Source organism: Tursiops truncatus, chromosome 2, assembly GCF_011762595.2.
Source record: "Tursiops truncatus isolate mTurTru1 chromosome 2, mTurTru1.mat.Y, whole genome shotgun sequence".
Classification (NCBI taxonomy): Eukaryota; Metazoa; Chordata; class Mammalia; order Artiodactyla; family Delphinidae; genus Tursiops; species Tursiops truncatus.
Genome location: NC_047035.1, coordinates 25,378,635 through 25,399,311, shown reverse-complemented (window position 1 = coordinate 25,399,311; position 20,677 = coordinate 25,378,635). Strand labels below are relative to the sequence as shown.

The following is a 20,677-nucleotide window of genomic DNA, read 5'->3' as shown; positions in this document are numbered from 1 at the left end:
CATGTATTTTTTGTAAAATATTGACCCTGAACACAAGGCAATACCTTCATCTGATAACTGACTAAAGAGCAATCTTCTAATGCTGAAAGATAAGCTGACTGCTGGATTTATTAAATGACATGTGTTGGTGTTCAGTGGGTCACATATAACGTACACAGTGTTCATATAATGTACATTATTAAAAATTTAAGGGATTTTTCCAGTGGTAATTTTTATTATATAAAATTATCCTATCACGAACGAATTTTAGAACCTATGTATGTACACATAAAGGATGAACCTGTTAACTTTTATTCCTTCAAACAAAAAAAAACCTACCAAGGATTACAATATAAACTCAATATTCAACACTCGTAAGAAAAAAAAGGCAGGACAGGAGAAATGCAAATTTGGCAAGTCATGTCGCAAGCAGCAGGTATCAAAGCAGCTTCTGGTCAGTCGTCCACACAAACAAATAAGCCAGAATGTTTCTAAGAGTCCAGATAGTAATAAAATATTGGCAATATTATGTTTCTAGAAAGGAGCACTAAATTTCCATTATTGTTTGAAATAGCAATATCCATCTAGGAAGATGGTAATAAATATTTTCATTTTATGAGTGAGGAAACTGAGGCCCACCGAGACAAGGTAACTTAAAAGGCTCAGGGTGTACCAAGGTGAACTGGTGGGGGTACACAGATTAAACGCAGTGCTTCATGCATTTTCCATACTGTCTACAATACCAAAAACAGCAGTGACTGGAATATCAAGGAATATTCTCTCCTGTGAGACAGCCACAAAGAATACTTAGGGCAGAAACAGCTAGAAGGCTTCAATAGCATGAATACAGCAAGTGAAAATAGGAAAAAAACGAATCCCAGAATCACTTACCCTCAAACATAGATACAGATCTTTAATTTAAAACTGAGTAAGTTTATTCATGGGGAAAACAGTTACAGAATACCCTTAGGACTTTTTTAGTCCAACAATTAAAATTGCATTTAAAAGCCAACGGGAAGAGTTTATTTACAGACCTGAAAGACATCTGGAGAAACTACTGTCCCTCTTTCCTTGGGTTTATATATATTTACCCTTTAGGCAAGAGAGATAACTGTGATTGTCTTTTCTAGGAGATGCGATTTCCAGTTCCACTGTCTTAAGTGTATAGGATTTTTCTGTGAAGGCCAGAGAAGATCAAAGAATTTGGTGTTGACTGGAAGAATTAAGAAGGTAAGACTAATGGTTGGTTCATGGAACCACAAATCACTAGATGGGGTGGTAGAAGGGGAATTATGTTTCCCATCAATAAAACCTGAGGTATTTAAAGATTCCACAGACATGGAAATTCACGTCTACCTTGCTCAGAGATAACGGCGAGGCTGAGAAGGCTGTTGTGGGAGCTCATACCTCCTTGGACTTCGCACATACGTTAGTGCCAAAACCTAACCGGGACTGGATCACGTCAAGCACTTCTCTGACCGAAGTGGTTAATCAGTTTTCTCTTCAGGATGGGTTCCAAGGCAACAGTGTGATCAATGATGAGTTTTTCCCTGTCTCTGCTTTTGGCCTGTCTTTGTGCTAAGTCTGCGGCAATACAAAACAGCACGGTCATTTACTGTTAAGACCTGCCTGAGTAAAAGAGTGGGGCTCTCCAAGTCTCAGCAGTCAGGGTTTAACCTAGCTCATTTTACTTGGCTGTTCTCATCATCCAGATGGCAGGAACCCTCTGGGGTGATGTCTCTTTTATTCTCCTCCATGAGTTCCAAAGGGAAGTCCTGACCTATGGCCAGCACCTGCCGGACAGTCATGTTAACACGAGCAGTTTTCAAGTAGCTGGCGCACACCTGCCAGTCCTCCACAGAACAGGGCTCCACCACTGAGTCTCTGGGGAGGTCAGCTGGGAGAGGCGTCTCTAGGCAGCAAGGCAAGCTTTCCCCTTCCAGACTGGGAAGGACCCTCGGGACTGCATGGTTCAACAGGCGGCTGAAACCTGACATTACCATGATGTCACCACTGTGCAAAAACATGGGGGTGGGCGCTTCATCTCTTTTGAGGCCACCCAGGAGAAAGATGGCAGACTGTCCGAAGCTATAAAAAAAAAAAGTAAAACAATACGAATAGTAAGTTTCTGTTACTAGCCATGACTGAGAAAGTTACTGCCCACTGCTTTATTTTTTGGTTGCACTGTGCACCTTGTGGGATCTTAGTTCCCTGACCAGGGATTGAACCTGGGTCCACAGCAGTGAAAGCAACAAGTCCTAACCACTGGACCACCAGGGAAGTCCCAATCCTCCTTTTTATACCATGCTAAGATCCTTCTTTTCTGGCTTGTGTCTATGAGCGACCAGCCCATGATCTGTTATTTAAACTCATTATAGCCCAGAGAACTGCTGCAAAATAAAATCTGAAGCAATTAAATAAGCAAATTAAAATTTATTTGGGTCCTTTAATATATATTTATAATTCCTGTTCACTTTAAAGATAAGGCAATTAATAAAAGATTCTGTTCGTGCACTTTCCTCATGAGATACAGGTGCAGTACTTTGCAGAAATATAAACTTACATTTAGGGAGAAAAGGAGAGTAAACTTTTCAGGCTTCTGTGCTTTGCTCTCCTCTATTCCAAAAAGGTTGCTCACTTTGCCTTATGGCCTCTACCACTTATCTATTCCACAGACACTGACAATACCTCTCATTATAAGACAGACTCCATGCATCTTAAACAGAAATATTCATTGTAATTTGGTCATTACTCGAAAAGGACTAGGCTAATTTTACTTATGATACATGGCTAAGATGCCCAGAAGTGAAAGATTATAGAGTCCAACCATTTAAAAAATCTAATGTTTTATTTAAGCTTAAAAGTGCTTTAGAAAAAGGAATGAACTGATAAGTAATTCAAAATCCCTAGACCCAACTTACCTGAACGAAAGCAGGGGTTTGGAGTGATCTAGTTCAGATTTGTCTACATGGATTCCTAGTGTGGAGTCTAATCGGTAGTAATTCAGGATACCTGCTTCAGCTCGGAAACCCTGAAATCCACAGGCAGCGGCTACTTGCTCTGAGAGGAAAGCCAGGTCAGAAGGGAAAGGTGTATAATGATCTGCTGAGTATTTCTTTGATAAAAGTAGGGAGAATAAGAAAAATAAACAATGATCTCAGGAAAATAGGAAAGTGTGGCATAAGATTAATTACCACTTTAAAATCATCTAATTTACATGTAATATATTGATTGATTGATTTACAATGTTGTGTCAGTTTCTGCTGTACAGCAAAGTGACTCAGTTATACCTATGTATACATTCTTTTTTTTTTTTTTTTCGGTATGCAGGCCTCTCACTGTTGTGGCCTCTTCCGTTGCGAAGCACAGGCTCTGGACGCACAGACTCAGCGGCCATGGCTCACGGGCCCAGCCGCTCCGCAGCATGTGGGATCTTCCTGGACCAGGGCACGAACCCGTGTCCCCTGCATTGGCAGGCGGACTCTCAACCACTGTGCCACCAGGGAAGCCCTACATTCTTTTTAATATTCTTTTCCACTATGGTTTATCACAGGATACGGAATATAGTTCCCTGTGCTATACAGTAGGACCTTGTTGTTTATCCATTCTCTATATAATAGTCTGCATCTGCTGACCCTAAACTTCCAATCCCTCCCTCCCCCATGGCAACCACAAGTCTGTTCTCTATTACATGTAATATTAATATAGCATGATTTACCCATCCCTCAAATACTATAGCCAGTTTGATTTTGGACCCCTCAGCCTGCAACGTAGTTTCATGTGATTTCACTGGTCAATCTGATGGGATGACATGCTCAAAACATCTGAATTTAAACCGACTTACACTGTGGTCAATGCACGACCTTAAAATGGAAGTAATTTTCAGCAATTTACCCCCTGAACTGCCTCTATTTTTTGTACCTAAGGATCATAAATATCCTTTTTCTCTTAAAAAACAAAAAAACAAAGGCCAGAATACTCTCTCTACAAAACATATACAATTTCGGAGAATGAAAAGGCAGCAGCCTCCTACGCAGATGAGGCTGACGGCTAGTCTGGCTATGTAAGCCAGCAGCATCCTGATCTCTTCCTTGGGCTGATGCTCCTCTCTCATTCCTCCCGTTACTCAGTCAACCTCAAATCTGATTAGAAAATCCACTTTTGTCTCACATCCCCACTAGTGTTGACTAGCTGGAGCAATGGTCATGGCTCTGGAGAGATGTGAGGTTCTTTTTTTTTTTTTTTGTCTTCAGTAAGTGATTATTACTGGGACAAAAGACAATTTGGTACACATCTGCTCCAAAGCACAGAGGGTTCTATACAGCAGAAACAATCCATTAACAGGAATGCGAACAGTAACACCAACTAGAAACCTATCTCACACACACTAATCTTTCATCCACATTTTAAAAAATGGGCTTCAGTATATTTTTGTTATTTCAGTATGTTAACAATATACTTATTTCCTGTTTCTTTCTCTCCCTCTTCCTCATTTTTCTTTTTTTATTAGTCATCAATTTTATACATATTAGTGTATACATGTCAATCCCAATCTCCCAATTCATCACACCCCCACCCCTGCCCCCCCCGCCGCTTTCCCCCCTTGGTGTCTATACGTTTGTTCTCTGCATCTGTGTCTCAATTTCTGCCCTGCAAACTGGTTCATCTGTACCATTTTTCTAGGTTCCACATATATGCGTCAATATACGACATTGGTTTTTCTCTTTCTCACTTACTTCACTCTGTATGACAATCTCTAGATCCATCCACGTCTCAACAAATGACCCAATTTCATTCCTTTTTATGGCTGAGTAATATTCCATTGTATATATGTACCACATCTTCTTTATCTATTCGTCTGTCTATGGGCATTTAGGTTGCTTCCATGACCTGGCTATTGTAAATAGTGCTGCAATGAACACTGGGGTGCATGTGTCTTTTTGAATTATGGTTTTCTCTGCGTATATGCCCAGTAGTGGGATTGCTGGATCATATGGTAATTCTATTCTTAACTTTTTTTTTTTTTTTTTTTGCGGTACACAGGCCTCACTGCTGTGGCCTCTCCTGTTGCGGAGCACAGGCTCCAGACACGCAGGCTCAAAGGCCATGGCCCATGGGCCCAGCTGCTCTGCGGCATGTGGGATTTTCCAGGACCGGGGCACGAACCCACGTCCCCCCCATCGGCACGGGGACTCTCAACCACTGTGCCACCAGGGAAGCCCCTATGCTTAGCTTTTTAAGGAACCTCCATACTGTTCTGCATAGTGGCTGTATCAATTTACATTCCCACCAACAGTTCAAGAGGGTTTCCTTTTCTCCACACCCTCTCCAGCATTTGTCGTTTGTAGATTTTCTGATGATGCCCAGTCTAACTGGTGTGAGGTGATACCTCATTGTAGTTTTGATTTGCATTTCTCTAATAATTAGTGATGTTGAGTAGCTTTTCATGTGCTTCTTGGCCATCTGTCTTCTTTGGAGAATGTCTATTTAGGTCTTCTGCCCATTTTTGGATTGGATTGTTTGTTTTTTTAATATTGAGCTGCATGAGCTGTTTATATATTTTGGAGATTAATCCTTTGTCTGCTGACTTGTTTACAAATATTTTCTCCCATTCTGAGGGTTGTCTTCTAGTCTTGTTTATGGTTTCCTTTGCTGTGCAAAAGCTTTGAAGTTTCATTAGGTCCCATTTGTTTATTTTTATTTCCATTACTCTAGGAGGTGGATCAAAAAAGATCTTGCTGTGATTTGTGTCAAAGAGTGTTCTTCCTATGTTTTCCTCTAAGAGTTTTATAGTGTCTGGACTTACATTTAGGTCTCTAATCCATTTTGAATTTATTTTTGTGTATGGTGTCAAGGAGTGTTCTAATTTCATTCTTTTTACATGTAGCTGTCCAGTTTTCCCAGCACCACTTATTGAAGAGACTGTCTTTTCTCCATTGTACATCCTTTCCTCCTTTGTCATAGATTAGCTGACCATAGGTGCATGGGTTTATCTCTGGGCTTTCTATCTTGTTCCATTGATCTATATTTCTGTTTTTGTGCCAGTACCATATTGTCTTGATTACTGTAGCTTTATAGTATAGTCTGAAGTCAGGGAGTTTTATTCCTCCAGCTCTGCTTTTTTCCCTCAAGACTGCTTTAGCTATTCGGGGTCTTTTTTGTCTCCATACAAATTTTAAGAATTTTTGTTCTAGTTCTGTAAAAAATGCCATTGGTAATTTGATAGGGATTCCATTCAATCTGTAGATTGCTTTGGGTAGTAGAGTCATTTTCACAATGTTGTTTCTTCCAATCCAAGAACATGGTATATCTCTCCATCTGTTGGTATCATCTTTAATTTCTTTCATCAGTGTCTTATAGTTTCCTACATACAGGTCTTTTGTCTCCCTAGGTAGGTTTATTCCGAGGTATTTTATTCTTTTTGTCGCAATGGTAAATGGGAGTGTTTCCTTAATATCTCTTTCAGATTTTTCATCATTAGTGTATAGGAATGCAAGAGATTTCTGTGCATTAATTTTGTATCCTGCAACTTTACCAAATTTATTGATTAGCTGTAGTAGTTTTCTGGTGGCATCTTTAGGATTCTCCATGTATAGTATCATGTCATCTGCAAAGAGTGACAGTTTTACTTCTTCTTTTCCAATTTGGATTCCTTTTATTTCTTTTTCTTCTCTGATTGCTGTGGCTAGGACTTCCAAAACTATGTTGCATAATAGTGGCGAGAGTGGATATCCTTGTCTTCTTCCTGATCTTAGAGGAATTGCTTTCAGTTTTTCACCATTGAGAATGATGTTTGCTGTGGGTTTGTCGTATATGGCCTTTATTATGTTGAAGTAGGTTCCCTCTATGCCCACTTTCTGGAGAGATTTTATCATAAATCAGTGTTGAATTTTGTCAAAAGCTTTTTTTGCTTCTACTGAGATGATCATATGGTTTTTCCTTCAATTTGTTAATACAGTGTATCACATTGATTGATTTGTGTATGTTGAAGAATCCTTGCATCCCTGGGATAAATCCCACTTGATCATGGTGTACGATCCTTTCAATGTGTTGTTGGATTCCGTTTGCTAGTACTTTGTTGAGGAGTTTCACATCTATATTCATCTGTGATATTGGTCTGTAATTTTTCTTTTTTTGTAGTGTCTTTGTCTGGTTTTGGTATCAGGGTGATGGTGGCCCCATAGAATGAGTTTGGGAGTGTTCCTTCCTCTTCCATTTTTTGGAAGAGTTTGAGAAGGATGGGTGTTAGCTCTTCTCTAAGTGTTTGATAGAATTCACCTGTGAAGCCATCTGGTCCTGGACTTTTGTTTGTTGCAAGATTTTTAATCACAGTTTCAATTTCATTACTTGTAACTGCTTTTGCTGCATCCCACAGGTTTTGGATTGCCGTGTTTTCATTGTCATTTGTCTCTAGGTATTTTCTGATTTCCTCTTTGACTACTTCAGTGATCTCTTGGTTATTTAGTAACATATTGTTTAGCCTCCATGTGTTTGTGAGTTTTACATTTTTTCCCTGTAATTCATTTCTAATCTCATAGTGTTGTGGTCAGAAAAGATGCTTGATATGAGTTAATTTTTTAAAAATTTACTGAGGCTGGATTTGTGACCCAAGATGTGATCTATACTGGAGAATGTTCTGTGTGCACTTGAGAAGAAAGTGTAATCTGTTGTTTTTGGATGGAATGTCCTATAAATATCAATTAAATCTATCTGGTCTATTGTGTCATTTAAACCTTGTGTTTCCTTATTTATTTTCATTTTGGATGATCTGTCCATTGGTGTAAGTGAGGTGTTAAAGTCCCCCACTATGATTGTGTTACTGTCGATTTCCTCTTTTATAGCTGTTAGCAGTTGCCTTATGTATTGAGGTGCTCCTATGTTGGGCGCATATATATTCATAATTGTTATATCTTCTTCTTGGATTGATCTCTTGATCATTATGCAGTTTCCTTCCTTGTCTCTTGTAACATTCTTTATTTTAAAGTCTATTTTATCTGACATGAGTATTGCTACTCCAGTTTTCTTTTGATTTCCATTTGCATGGAATATCTTTTTCCATCCCCTCACTTTCAGTCTGTATGTGTCCCTATGTCTGAAGCGGGTCTCTTGTAGACAGCATATAGATGGGTCTTGTTTTTGTATCCATTCAGCGAGCCTGTGTCTTTTGGTTGGCGCATTTAATCCATTCACATTTAAGGTAGTTATTGACATGTATGTTCCTATGACCATTTTCTTAATTGTTCTGGGTTTGTTTTCGTAAGTCCTTTTCTTCTCTTGTGTTTCCCACTTAGAGAAGCTCCTTTAGCATTTGTTGTAGAGCTGGTCTGGTGGTGCTGAATTCTCTTAGCTTTCGCTTGTCTGTAAAGCTTTTGATTTCTCCATCGAATCTGAATGAGATCCTTGCCGGGTAGAGTAATCTTGGTTGTAGGTTATTCCCTGTCATCACTTTAATTATATCATGCCATTCTCCTCTGGCTTGTAGAGTTTCTGCTGAGAAATCAGCTGTTAACCTTATGGGAGTTCCCTTGTATGTTATTTGCCGTTTTCCCTTGCTGCTTTCAATAATTTTTCTTCATCTTTAATGTTTGCCAATTTGATTACTATGTGTCTCGGTGTGTTTCTCCTTGGGTTTATCCTGTATGGGACTCTCTACGCTTCCTGGACTTGGTGGCTATTTCCTTTCCCATGTTAGGGAAGTTTTTGACTATAATCTCTTCAAATATTTTCTTGGGTCCTTTCTCTCTCTCTTCTCCTTCTGGGACCCCTATAATGCGAATGTTGTTGCGTTTAATGTTGTCCCAGAGGTCTCCTAGGCTGTCTTCATTTCTTTTCATTCTTTTTTCTTTATTCTGTTCCGCAGCAGTGAATTCCACCATTCTGTCTTCCAGTTCGCTTATCTGTTCTTCTGCCTCAGTTATTCTGCTATTGATTCCTTCTAGTGTAGTTTTCATTTCAGTTATTGTATTGTTCATCTGTTTGTTTGCTCTTCAATTCTTCTAGGTCTTTGTTAAACATTTCTTGCATCTTCTCGATCTTTGCCCCCATTCTTTTTCCGAGGTCCTGGATCATCTTCACTACCATTCTGAATTCTTTTTGTGGAAGGTTGCCTATCTCCACTTCATTTAGTTGTTTTTCTGGGGTTTTATCTTTTTCTTTCATCTGGTACATAGCCCTCTGCCTTTTCATCTTGTCTATCTTTCTGTAAATGTGGTTTTTTTTCCCACAGGCTACAGGATTGTAGTTCTTCTTGCTTCTGCTGTCTGCCCTCTGGTGGATGAGGCTATCTAACAGGCTTGTGCAAGTTTCCTGATGGGAGGGACTGGTGGTGGGTAGAGCTGGCTGTTGCTCTGGTGTGCAGAGCTCAGTGAAACTTTAATCGGCTTGACTGCTGATGGGTGGAGCTGGGTCGCCCCTCCCACCCTGCCCCGCATTGGTTTTCTGGCCTGAGGCGACCCAACACTGGAGACTACCTGGGCTGTTTGTTGGGGCTAATGGCGGACTCTGGGAGGGCTCACACCAAGGAGTACTTCCCAGAACTTCTGCTGGCAGTGTCCTTGTCCCCACGGTGAGCCACAGCCAACCCCCGCCTCTGCAGGAGACCCTTCAACAGTAGCAGGTACGTCTGGTTCAGTCTCCCCTGGGGTCACTGCTCCTTCCCCTGGGTCCCAATGTGTACACTACTTTGTGTATGCCCTGCAAGAGTGCAGTCTCTATTTCCCACAGTCCTGTCAAAGTCATGCAATCAAATCCCACTAGCCTTCAAAGTCTGATTCTCTAGGAATTTCTCCTCCCGTTGCCAGACCCCCAGGTTGGGAAGCCTGACGTGGGGCTCAGAACCTTCACTCCAGTGGGTGGACTTCTGTGGTATAAGTGTTCTCCAGTCTGTGAGTCACCCACCCAGCAGTTATGGGATTTGATTTTACTGTGAGTACACCCCTCCTACCATATCACTGTGGCTTCTCCTTTGTCTTTGGATGTGGGGTATCTTTTTTTGGTGAGTTCCAGTGTCTTCCTGTCGATGATTGTCCAGCAGCTAGCTGTGATTCTGGTGTTCTCACAAGAGGGAGTGAGAGCACGTCCTTCTACACCAGCGTCTTGGTTCAGGGCTGAGAAGTGAGCTTTAACTTTTCATTAAGAAAGACTTTTCTGAAAAGTCTTTGATGGATGGCCAAGCCTTTTCAGTTGGAATGTGTTTTACTTTTTTCTTCTTTTCCTGAACTGCATATGAGAGCTCCTGTTTAATTTCTGAAAACTAAGGGTGTAGTTAGAGAACTTTAAGGTTTTCTCTAACATTTTGTTTTAGTCCTTCAGAAGACCAGCCACTTAGAGCTCTTATTCTATCACTAGATTGCCTCTGCTATAATATAAGAATTACCTTTTTGGGCTTTCATCCCTATCCAAACTGTCTATGTACTACTCTTCTTTCTTAATTCTCTTTCTCTTTTTCTGATTACCCTTTCAGTGCTTTTGATAATTTTCACTCCATGTTTTTCTTAGTAAATGAGGCTAACTTATTCCTTGGAGAATAACAATATCTACAGTAAAATTCATATCATAAAAAACAATAAGCTAACATTTATGGTGTTAATACATTTAACTGCTTAGAATAGCCAGGTACTGTTGTTAATACTACAAAGGTGTTAATCATTTAATCCTCACAACCACCTTATGAGGGAGGCACTATCCATATTGAAGGCAAGATTCAAATCCAAGGTGTCTAACCCAAAGAAAACCACATGGCCATTTCCCCAAATACAGATGTCTAGTTTTCCATTAAATCTATATCACTGAAAATAAGAATTTTATCATGAATAGTTCTGAGCAACATTTACCATTATTTTGAGTAGTTAACATATTTATTAATGAGCTGGGTTGACTGAAACTATGGAGCTCTTAAAAAGTAACTGATTAGTAGGAAGATGGTCTATACTAATTTGCTTTATTCAGTTTACTCTCAGAATTAGTCCTTCCACTTGGTGGCAAACATATCATTGCGAAAAGAAGCACTGAGATGCCAGCGATAAAGGAGGCGTTTTCTGAATCGTAGGGGTCACAAAAGAAGAAATTGTACCTCAAGAAAACATGGAACTTTGTTAACTGTAGGACATTCTTTCCCATCTCTCTCCTGCTCAGACCTTATACAGCAGTCAAAGGCGTCTAGATCTTGGAAGTTCTTTTGTGAGTTGATGGAAGAGAATACCAGAAGCACATGGAGCTTCTTTTACTCCAGGCACATATTATGTAGAAAATAAATGATCAACAAACACTAAATAATAATGGAAATAAAGATTGTAATTGAGAACTGCTCTTGAATACAGTAAAGAAAAATCTGTATCCCTGAAACCTCCCCAGAAGAAGCACCAATGACTTCTGATAAAATAATATAACCTGAGAACATATGAAAAAGTAATTTTCTCTTGATAAATTATTCATTCCTCTCGAGATACCATATCAAGAGGATTTTAGGAGGGAATAAATGAAAGAAATCCTTCCACATATGTATAATCTGATACTTTAAGCTTGGCCAGGAAGAAGTCAAACTATGTGGGCCCAAAAAGAATAAAAATGGAAAAACAATGGAATTAGCAAGAAAATTTTAATACCTTATTGTCCCAGTTATAATGGTAGCCTAGGGTCACCCAGCGCAGTTTCTCTAGTAAACTTCGGGGTCTCCGTTTATTCACTTCTTTATACCTGCAAAGATTGGAGACAAAAATGATTTATTCACTTCAAATGGCAGCAATAGCCTGTTGTATGGATCCTGGAGTCTAAATTTGGTATTCTATATAAGCTGTTAGCCAAGACCTCCACAGGGGAAATTAGAACAGAAATGAGTTGACCAAGAATACAATACTACTGGGGCTTCCCTGGTGGTGCAGTGGTTGAGAATCTGCCTGCCAATGCAGGGGACACGGGTTCGAGCCCTGGTCTGGGCGGATCCCACATGCTGCGGAGCAACTGGGCCCACGAGCCACAACTACTGAGCCTGCGCGTCTGGAGCCTGTGCTCCGCAGCAAGAGAGGCCGCGACAGTGAGAGGCCCGCGCACTGCGATGAAGAGTGGCCTCCGTTCGCCACAACTAGAGAAAGTCCTCTCACAGAAACGAAGACCCAACACAGCCAAAAATAAATTTATAAAAAAAGAATACAATACTACTAAAACACATGTTAGCATTTCTAATTTCTAATCGTTGGTTCTAAATCCTCTGCTGAATGGGATCTATTTTAAATGTCGAGTTTCCAGCATCTCAATAATAATTAAACAAAATGACAACAGAAATGCCTTTACCAGTCCATGGGAAATGGGACAAAGAGCCCTACAGATAACCGAAAATTTGGCTAACAGAACATGTTCAATTTGGTTTGCTAAAAGCAGGACGTGATTAATTACAGCTATCAACTATGTCTAGAATAATGGCGGCTTCCCAGAATTGCAATTTGGGGAAAAAACATTTGGCAAAATACAGTATACAATCAAAAATTACTGGTTTAACATGACTTCTTTTTTTTTTTTTTTTTTTAACATGACTTCTTTAACCCCATATAACAACTTAGATAACTGAGGCCCAGCTAACAATTAAGGGCCACTGTAATTGATTTGGTTTCTGACATTCCCTTATTCAAACCACAGGAGGTTTCTGTAAAATGGAGGTATCATTTCTGTAATTATACCTTGTTTAATCAAATCTATGGGATTAACTACTCTTTTTCTTTTTTTTTTTTGGCCGCGCTGCATGGCTTGCGGGATCTTAGTTCCCCGACCAGGGATTGAACCCAGGTCATTTGTCAGTGAAAGCACGGAGTCCTAACCACTGGACCATCAGGGAATTCCCTAACTACTCTCCTTCTAAAGAGGAAGATTGTTTGATTTACCTCTAAGTATCTAAAAATACAAGAATGCTAGGTCTAATCATTTTATTTAGTTTGTTTTTTCTATGTAATTTACATCATTAATGAATCAAAAAAATTTTTTGGGGGGTCTAGGAACCACTGCTCTTTAAAAAAGAAAAGATTAGGCTGCTTTAAGGAGTTTATATTTTGACAGGAGATGACAGATAAGTATAAGAAATGAGGGGAAAATTTAAGGCAGTATAAAATTTGGCACTAAACTGAATAGCACAAGACTTGGAGGGCCACTAGAATTAAGAAAAAGCAGAGCTCAAAGTCAACTGTCTAATCAGTTAAGGCTTCATGGCAGAGTTGGGGAGTTGAGTATGGCATTGAAGAATGGTCAGCATTTAAACAAGGAGTGATGCAATAGGCAATATAGGCACAAAGCATGAACAGAAGCCAAGGATTTATTACAGGCTCACACTGTAAGTGGCACTCATTTTGAGGTCTGACAAAGTTTACAGAATAGATGCTATCTGTCCTCAAAGAGTTTACATTCTAAGGAGATTGCCACACAGACATACATCAAGACCAGTAACTCAATAAAAAGAATGGATCAAACACTGATATATTTAGGACAGCTGTGAAGAAAGAAGCATAGCAGGTCCGACTGCTATCCTTTGAAAGCACTGCATATTAGGTTGGCCCTTGGCAAGAATCTGGAACTTGGATTCTGGGGAGGTTCACACCATTGCCAGAACTCAGTGTGCCTACATTGTCTGTATAAACAATACAGTTCATGCTGAACACCTGCCTCCCTTCTGGGAGTCTGAATTTTTGTCAGGCAGAGACTGCCTATGTGCCATTCCCTAGTAAAAATCTGGGCACTGAGCTTCTTTAAATCATACTGATGCTGCTGGTCCAGGAACCACACTTTTCTAGCCAAAATTCAAAAACAAAACACCTTCTATCTCTTTCTAGCTCAATAAGAGATCATTTTATTCTTGACAAAGAACCCCAAATCAGATTGATCTGTACAAATAAAGATAACAAGGCAGCTCTGAAAACTTGACGGCATTTTAGACATTTGATATGGCACCAATAAGCTGCTTTTCATCAAAAGATTGGGTCTAATGTTCTTTAAGAACAGGGTATACATTATTATAATTAACACAGGTTTATGGTATTAATAAAATTATCAAAATTATAGTAACAACCAAACACGAACATATAGCCTATAACATATCCTTTAAAATTTAGTTTCTTTTTTAGGAAACCAAAAAGAACATGTCTTTTCTACCTTAACTGTATCACTATAAAAAAGGCTTTGGGTTTTGCCTATATTATAGAGGGGGATAGGTCCAGGATGCAAAAGAAGTCAGAGAAGAGCCATGCTTTCACAAGCAATAAGTCCAGTCCTCATAACAAAAAGGAAAAAAAAAGCTTAAAGACGCTTAGTGAAAGAACAGTTGTGATCACCGAGTATGCCATTTTGAGGTGAAAATGTGTGTGTGTGTGTGTGTGTGTGTGTGTGTATGTATGTACTGTGTTAGACCCAGGTAGGTATGAGATTCTATCCCTTATTTCATATCCTCTTCTGAGAACTTGACTTCCATTCTTGCCTTTGTATAGAATTTCTGGAAGGAAAAGTAGCAACAATTGTTGTAACACTTGCCTTCAAGATGTGAGAGAAGGACTGACCAGTGCTAGACATTTCTTGTCTTAGTACCATTTAGGGACCTTTCTGGTCCCCACGGGCCTCGTGGGTTAACAAAGATTCCAAAAAATTCACTTGAACATTGTGAATAGTATAAGGCCCAAACCAAGTTTCACATGCTCCCAGATCTTTTTCAAACAGAAAATACTGAGGGATTAATGAAAGGATGGGTGGGCTGTTCTTTTTTTGTACCTGATTTGTCCAAAAAAGAAGCCAAGAAGGCTCAGTGCCAGTGGAGCCACTTATCCACCCAAAGGAAGGCAGGAAATATGCTGGCACCTAACCTAACTTTAAATCTTCACCCAATTATCCAAAAGAATGTTTTCAAGCAGGTGTGACCCTAATTATTGGTTCTCACTGCAAACAGAAACATGCTGCCCCTCCAGGCACTAGCTGGAGGATGATGGATGGGTGGGCTGGCACCTTCTCCCCTGGTGAATGTGCCCACCCAGCACTTTGCTCACTTTCTGTCAGGGGTAAAATCTTAATGTAAGCGTTGGCATTTCTTTCAGCAATCTCATCCTATAGCACTGCTTTCAACTGAACCCTAACTGGGTGGAAACGAACTCCTGTCCTGCTTGTCCACTCTCTATGCAGTGGGTAAGCACTGGTATTTTCTTTTCTTTCTTGCCTCAAGGGACAGTAGTGAACCATTGTGAAAGCAAAACTACTCACTCAGGGCAGAAGTCTGAAGGTTGTTTATGACAGAAAACCTTCAAAATCCTATTGCAGGTATTGCTTTTTCGATCATTTTTAAAGATTTAGGGATTGAGTCTTTCACAACTCTGAATATTTCCCTCCACGACTACAGCTTTCTGTCCTTCATCCTTTCCTAGTCTCTCATTTCCATTAAAGCTAAAATTCCATCTCCTGTCCCTAGAACTCCATTTTTTCAGTATTTGAGTGCTTCCAGTTTTGTTTCCCTTCTCAACCTGAATCTGTCAGTCAGCGCAAATAGACATCCAACTCTACCTTAACACTCTTTTGCTATCTTGCAAATGTTAGTCTTATCTAATCTTCTACCTTCTGCTGTAAACTTTCACCATTTATCCAAAGTCCTCAGTCCTGCTCTTGCTCCCTTCCAGGACAAGGAGAATACAGAGGCCTCATCAAGTGATCCAGTTACTGATTTCAACTTTCCTCCCCTACACCTCTAAACTTTTTGAAATCCTTACTCTGTCCTTCCTTCCTGGTTTCAGCAGTGGTCTTACTTCTTTTCATTAAGGCCAATTCTCCATCTATACTATCTCCCATTTCCCTGATGTGGCCTCTGAGGCCCTTCTCCATTATCATCCTTCTTCTCATATTTTCAACTCTTCCTGTGTACTTGTTTCTTCCTCTTGATCTGCAAAAATGTTCAACATTTCCACATACTTGAGAAAACATCATTTCAACTTGACCTCTTACTCGGATACCCTATATGTCCTGCCTCCCTCTGCTCCACATTGCTTCTTCTCTTCACAATTAAATGTTCCTAAAAGGACTCAATATTTGCTGCCCCCACCCCTCCTCTGAGATCTGACTTTTGCTTACACCACTCTACCAAAACTAGTTTAGTTTCAATTATACCATTTAATTGTCAAATCCCAGGCCTACAGACATGGTTGGTCCTTCTCTTATTTTGGAAACACTTCCCTGCCTTGGCTTCTAATAGTACCTTTTTTCCCACCCAGAGCTGATGCTTCCTAGGGCCAATCGCCGCCTTTCTCTGTATGTTTTCCATAAACAAACAAAAAAACACATTATTCCCACTGTTTGCTTCACTATGGCCTTCATGTGTAACTCCCACATCTATATCTATCTCTGTTTCTCTCCCTCTCTCTCATTATGCTCCTAAGCTCAGTTCCATATTTCCAAAGGCATACTAGACATCTCCATGTGGATACTCCACAGGCATTTCAAAAACAATAAGCCCCAAACTACACTAAGGATCACCTCTGCTCATTCTCCTCTTCCTCCAAACCCTATTTCCATTAAATCTTAGTATATAATGTTCCACTGAGGAACACGGAGGTGCAGGTATGTTTTTGAGATAATGATTTTGTTTTCTTTGGATACAGACTGAGAAGTGGAATTGCTGGATCATATGGTAGTTCTATTTTTAATTTTCTGAGAAACTTCTATACTGTTTTGCATAAATAAATAATTACAGCATTATTTACAACAGCCAAGACATGGAAACAACCTAAGGGTCCAACAACAGATGAATGGATAAAGAAGATGTGATACACACACAGAATATTATTCAGCCATAAAAAAGGGAAATCCTGCCATTTGTGACAACTTGGATGAAACTTGATGGCATTATCCTAAATGGAATAAATCAGAGAAAGACAAACGATCATACTTTTATGTGGACTCTAAAAAATCTAAAATAGAACAGACTCGTGGTTGCCAGAGGCGGGTGTGTGTGTGTGTGTGTGTGTGTGTGTGTGTGTGTGTGTGTGTGTGTGTGTGTGTGTGTGTGTGTGTGTGTGTGTGTGTGTGTGTGTGTGTGTGTGTGTGTGTGTGAGTGAGAGAGAGAGAGATGGGTAAAGGTGGTCAAAAGATAAAAAGTTGTCATTGTAAGAGAAGTAAGTTTTGGGGATGTAAAGTACAGCATGGTGACTATAGTTAACACTGTATTATATACTAGAAAGTTGCTAAGAGAGTAGATCTTAAAAGTTCTTATCACCAAGAAAAATAATTTGTAACGATGTGAGGTGACTAACGTGAACGAAGTTTATCGTGATAACCATCTGGAATATATACACGTATAAAATCATCATGCTGTACACCCTGGACTAACACAGTTATGTGTCAATTACCTCAATAAACTTGGGGGAACCCCCACAACTGAAGTGTAAACCTGCCTGTCACTTAGAAATCTGTGCATAATCCTTAACTACTTCTCTGTCACTTTTCATAATCTCTTGGTTCCCAAGCCCTATACAAAATGTCTTTTCCAGGCCTTTTTCATCTTTTGTGTGGGTTATTAAGCTAAATTCTTTCTTTTTTTGGCCGCACCGCACAGCATGCAGGATCTTAGCTCTCCGACCAGGGACTGAACCCGCGCCCCCTGCAGTGGAAGTGCGGAGTCTTAACCACTGGACCGCCAGGGAAGTCCCTTAAGCTAAATTCTTTTGTGGTACGCGGGCCTCTCACTGTTGTGGCCCCTCCCGTTCGGACGCGCAGGCTCAGCGGCCACGGCTCACAGGCCCAGCTGCTCTGCGGCATGTGGGATCTTCCCGGACCGGGGCACGAACCCGTGTCCCCTGCATCGGCAGGTGGACCCTCAACCACTGTGCCACCAGGGAAGCCCAAGCTAAGTTCTTAATTGTACTTTTTGCAATGACTAAATTTTCAATCCATTTTCCTCACTGCCACAAGAATTCTCTCTCTAAAGTGAAAAATCTATTACTAATCTTGATGAATTCCTCCTGTTTATAAGGACAAAGTCCACATTTTCCTATTGTGAAATGAAATTTATGTTTTATGGCAAGATGAGATAAATTCATTCATTCATTCATTCATTCATTCATTCATTTGCTGCGCCGCACTTTTTTGTGAGATCTTAGTTCCTTGACCAGGGGCTGAACCCAGGCCCTTGGCAGTGACAGTGTGGAGTCTTAACCATTGGACCGCCAGGGAACTCCCAAGACAAGAAAAATTTAAACATAAAAAAATCTTCTCTGCCCTTTGGCTCCCTCTCTTCCCCTTACTGTGCATTGTGTATCTGCATTATGCATCGAGCAAACCTCCCCCCATAGGCAGAAATACCTGCTCACGTAAAGAGCAACATTCTCTTAGCAACAAGACAACTCCTTAAAAGATAATGTTCCTTCTTGATCTTGTAAGGGGATGCTTAGATCTGGATTGTGTAAATTGTCAATAATCCATCACTTAATATACAACTCTCTGTGTCAAAAAACTTATATAACTGTGCCTTGACTTCTAATGGCTGAACAGTGCTGGGAGCTTTCTGACATGCTGTTCCCAAATAATAATCCTCAATTTGGCTCGAATAAAATGTTTCCATTTCTTTCTTAGATCGATTAATTAATTTTTTGTCTACAGTATATGGCATGCAAACCCCCTTATAATCTGGCACAAACCTTTCTACTTTCATCTTCAAACATTTCCTACAAGGTAACCTACCCTCCTTCTTTCATGGCTGTGTTTTTGACCATACAATTTTCTACTGAAATGCTCTCTCCTCTCCTACTCTACTCTCTGCATAGCAGATTTTTCTAACTTGCTTTTCCACACAGTTTAAACACTTAAGGGAAATCTTTATCCTCGACTCAGTCTCTCCCTCTATCTACTGTGCCCATACAGCACCTTGCAACTTCCTCTATTAAAGAATACAGCTTTAGTGCTGTAAATATCTTATGAAAGCACCTGAATTCCTCCTTTAATAGTCCCTTCCTCAAAGACATGTAATGAGTTTTATATCCATGCTAGCACCAAATATTTCCTAAAGCACAAATGTACATTATTTAATAAATTAATGAAAATAAGATGGAAAGGTATTGTACTATACAGTTTTTAATTGATGATTCTCAAGTTCAGCATTATGCTTTTATTGGACTAATAGAGAAGATATCAATTTACTTAAAATTAGTATTTACTGAACACCTTCTAATATATACTAAGAATTGTGGTTGGTGCCAAGGCTACAAGAATTTCAAGGTCTGGGGGCAGGGATGGGGCAGGGCAGGTAGTAGGAAGGAGAAGGGGGCAGATGACAGGATTCACTACAATAAATGCTATAACAGCATCATAAAGTCTTAAAGAAATAGAAAGGGGAAGGAATTAATTCTGCTTCCACATTGAGAATATCAATGGAAAAAAGCACACATACAAAAATGGATACAAAGCACTTCATAAGTTAACTTATGGAATAAATAAAGCTAAGTTGCTTTATTTAAATGTATATTTTCCCTTGCCTTATTCTTTTTTTTCTTTTTCCCCGGTATGCGGCCTCTCACTGTTGTGGCCTCTCCCGGATGCACAGGCTCAGCGGCCATGGCTCACAGGCCCAGCCGCTCCGCGGCACGTGGGATCTTCCCGGACCGGGGCACGAACCCGTGTCCCCTGCATCGGCAGGCGGACTCTCAACCACTGTGCCATCAGGGAAGCCCTGCCTTATTCTTTAAAAAGTTATTTTTGAATAGATAATACATTCACAAAATTCAAAAGGCATAAAAAAGTATCCATTAACTAAGTAATTCTACAAATATTTATTTAGTAACTACCATGCACTGAAGAATAAAAACACAGGGCAAAGGGATAAAGAGGACAGGAAACAGGGGCTATTTTTAATTGAATAAAGAGATCTCATAAAATGACATCAGAACAAACAGCTTGTACAAAGAATCTGAGTATGCCTGATGTGTTTAAGGAACAGAATGGAAGCCAGTACTGCTGGAGAATAAATGAAAAGGAATAGGAGATGAGGTGGGAGAGCCAGATCATCTAGGCCTCATGGCCTTGATAAAGACGTCTGATTTTATTCTAAGTGTGATGGGGCTGTAAACAAAGAATCTGACTGGCCTTTGTCCTTGGTTCTTTACAGCAAGGTTTTAAACCCTTGGAATTTCTGGGAGGGATAGGAGTATTTGTTATTCACTGTGGACCCTAAGACCACACCTGAGTTTATGCTTAAAAGATGACTCAGGATGTGGGTTTGTTAAGCTAGAAAGACCAATGTCAACTTAGAGGGTTTAGGCTTGAAGTGATATTAGCATGACCTACTCGATAGGTGGAGGGCTAGAGACTGAGTTCAAGCATGCGGCCAATGAGTCAATCAGTCACGTTCAAGTAGTGAAATCCCAATAAAGCTGTGAACACTAGGCCTTGGGAGAGCTTCCTGGGAGGGCTACATGCCCTGATTCCATGGGAAGAGGACATGGAAGCTCTGTATTCAGGACCCTCCAAGACATCACCCTACAGATCTCTTCATTGGATGGCCCTGATTTGTATCCTTTATAGTGAAATTATAATCATAAGTATAATGCTTTCTTGAGTTTTATGAGCTGTTCTAGTGAGTTAATGAACCCGAGGAGGTCATGGGAATTCCCCTGAATTTGTAACCAGTTGTTAAGAAGTGTTGTACAGCCTGGGGCCCTCCCAAACTTGTAGGTGGTGTCTGAAGTGAGGGTAATTTGGT

General features: G+C 40.1%; 1 protein-coding gene and 1 long non-coding RNA gene across 2 annotated transcripts in view; one reads left to right on the top strand and one right to left on the bottom strand.

Moving 5' to 3' along the window:
• Positions 1-866: 866 nt before the first annotated feature.
• ALKBH1 (alkB homolog 1, histone H2A dioxygenase) overlaps positions 867-20,677 on the bottom strand; it is a 29,892-nt gene continuing 10,081 nt past the window's right edge. The window contains exons 4-6 of the mRNA XM_019920131.3: positions 11,583-11,673; positions 2,901-3,094; positions 867-2,067 (exon numbers count right to left, since the gene is read on the bottom strand). Coding sequence (XP_019775690.2) covers positions 1,662-2,067; positions 2,901-3,094; positions 11,583-11,673 — 691 coding nt within the window. The 3' untranslated portion in view covers positions 867-1,661. The remainder of the gene's footprint in view (positions 2,068-2,900; positions 3,095-11,582; positions 11,674-20,677) is intronic.
• LOC109547437 (uncharacterized) lies at positions 1,110-17,490 on the top strand. The gene is made up of 3 exons (XR_002173242.3): positions 1,110-1,209; positions 15,164-15,258; positions 16,679-17,490. It is a non-coding gene; the product is annotated as an uncharacterized lncRNA (long non-coding RNA).